The sequence below is a fragment of the Myotis davidii genome, unplaced genomic scaffold, assembly GCF_000327345.1.
Source record: "Myotis davidii unplaced genomic scaffold, ASM32734v1 scaffold13, whole genome shotgun sequence".
NCBI classification, from domain to species: domain Eukaryota; kingdom Metazoa; phylum Chordata; class Mammalia; order Chiroptera; family Vespertilionidae; genus Myotis; species Myotis davidii.
Window position 1 is genome coordinate 167,246 of NW_006286243.1, and position 612 is coordinate 167,857.

A 612-nucleotide genomic window follows, 5' to 3' on the forward strand; every position below is an offset into this window, starting at 1 on the left:
TCTCTCTCTCTCTCTCTCCTCTCCTCTCCCTTCCTCTCTCTAAAAATATATCCTTGGGTGAAAATTTTAAAAAAAAACAGCTCTTAATTTCATTGACATTTTCAATTGTCTTTTTAGTCTCTATTTCACTTATTTCTGCTCTGATTCTTGTTACTTCCTTCTAGTAATTTTGGGTGTAGTTTGTTCTCCCTTTTCTAGTTCTTTGAGGACCTCTTCTTTGGAAAGAAGGGAGGGCAGAATGATTAGTAGGACGGGAAGGTGACTTCCTAGGTGCTAAAATGTTCTCTTTTTTAATCTGGGTTGGGCTACATGACCAAGGTATACACTTAATTGCTTACACATTGTTCTCTATGATTATACTTAAATAATATTGCTTATTTTTAAAATATTATTTTTCTTAACATTTCTTGTGCTGACCTGAAAAATGAATAAACAATGAAAAGAACAATATTTCACCATAAAATACCTTATTTTTAAGGCAGTTTTTCCACACTTTCTGCTCTTAGGCACAGTTCACTCAAGAAACATCCTTAGTACCAGATAGCCCTTCCCTTTCTCTTACCTGAGCAGATCACAGAGGCCGTGCTTCCATGGGTACAGTCAGGAATGGAA

The 612-nt window shown here is 35.8% G+C and overlaps 1 protein-coding gene across 1 annotated transcript in view; it reads right to left on the minus strand.

The window, feature by feature from the left end:
- LOC102752814 (antigen WC1.1-like) overlaps nt 1-612 on the minus strand; it is a 23,488-nt gene that overhangs the window by 15,963 nt on the left and 6,913 nt on the right. The window contains 1 exon segment of the mRNA XM_015559947.1: nt 563-612. This exon segment is cut by the window's right edge and continues 8 nt beyond it. Coding sequence (XP_015415433.1) covers nt 563-612 — 50 coding nt within the window.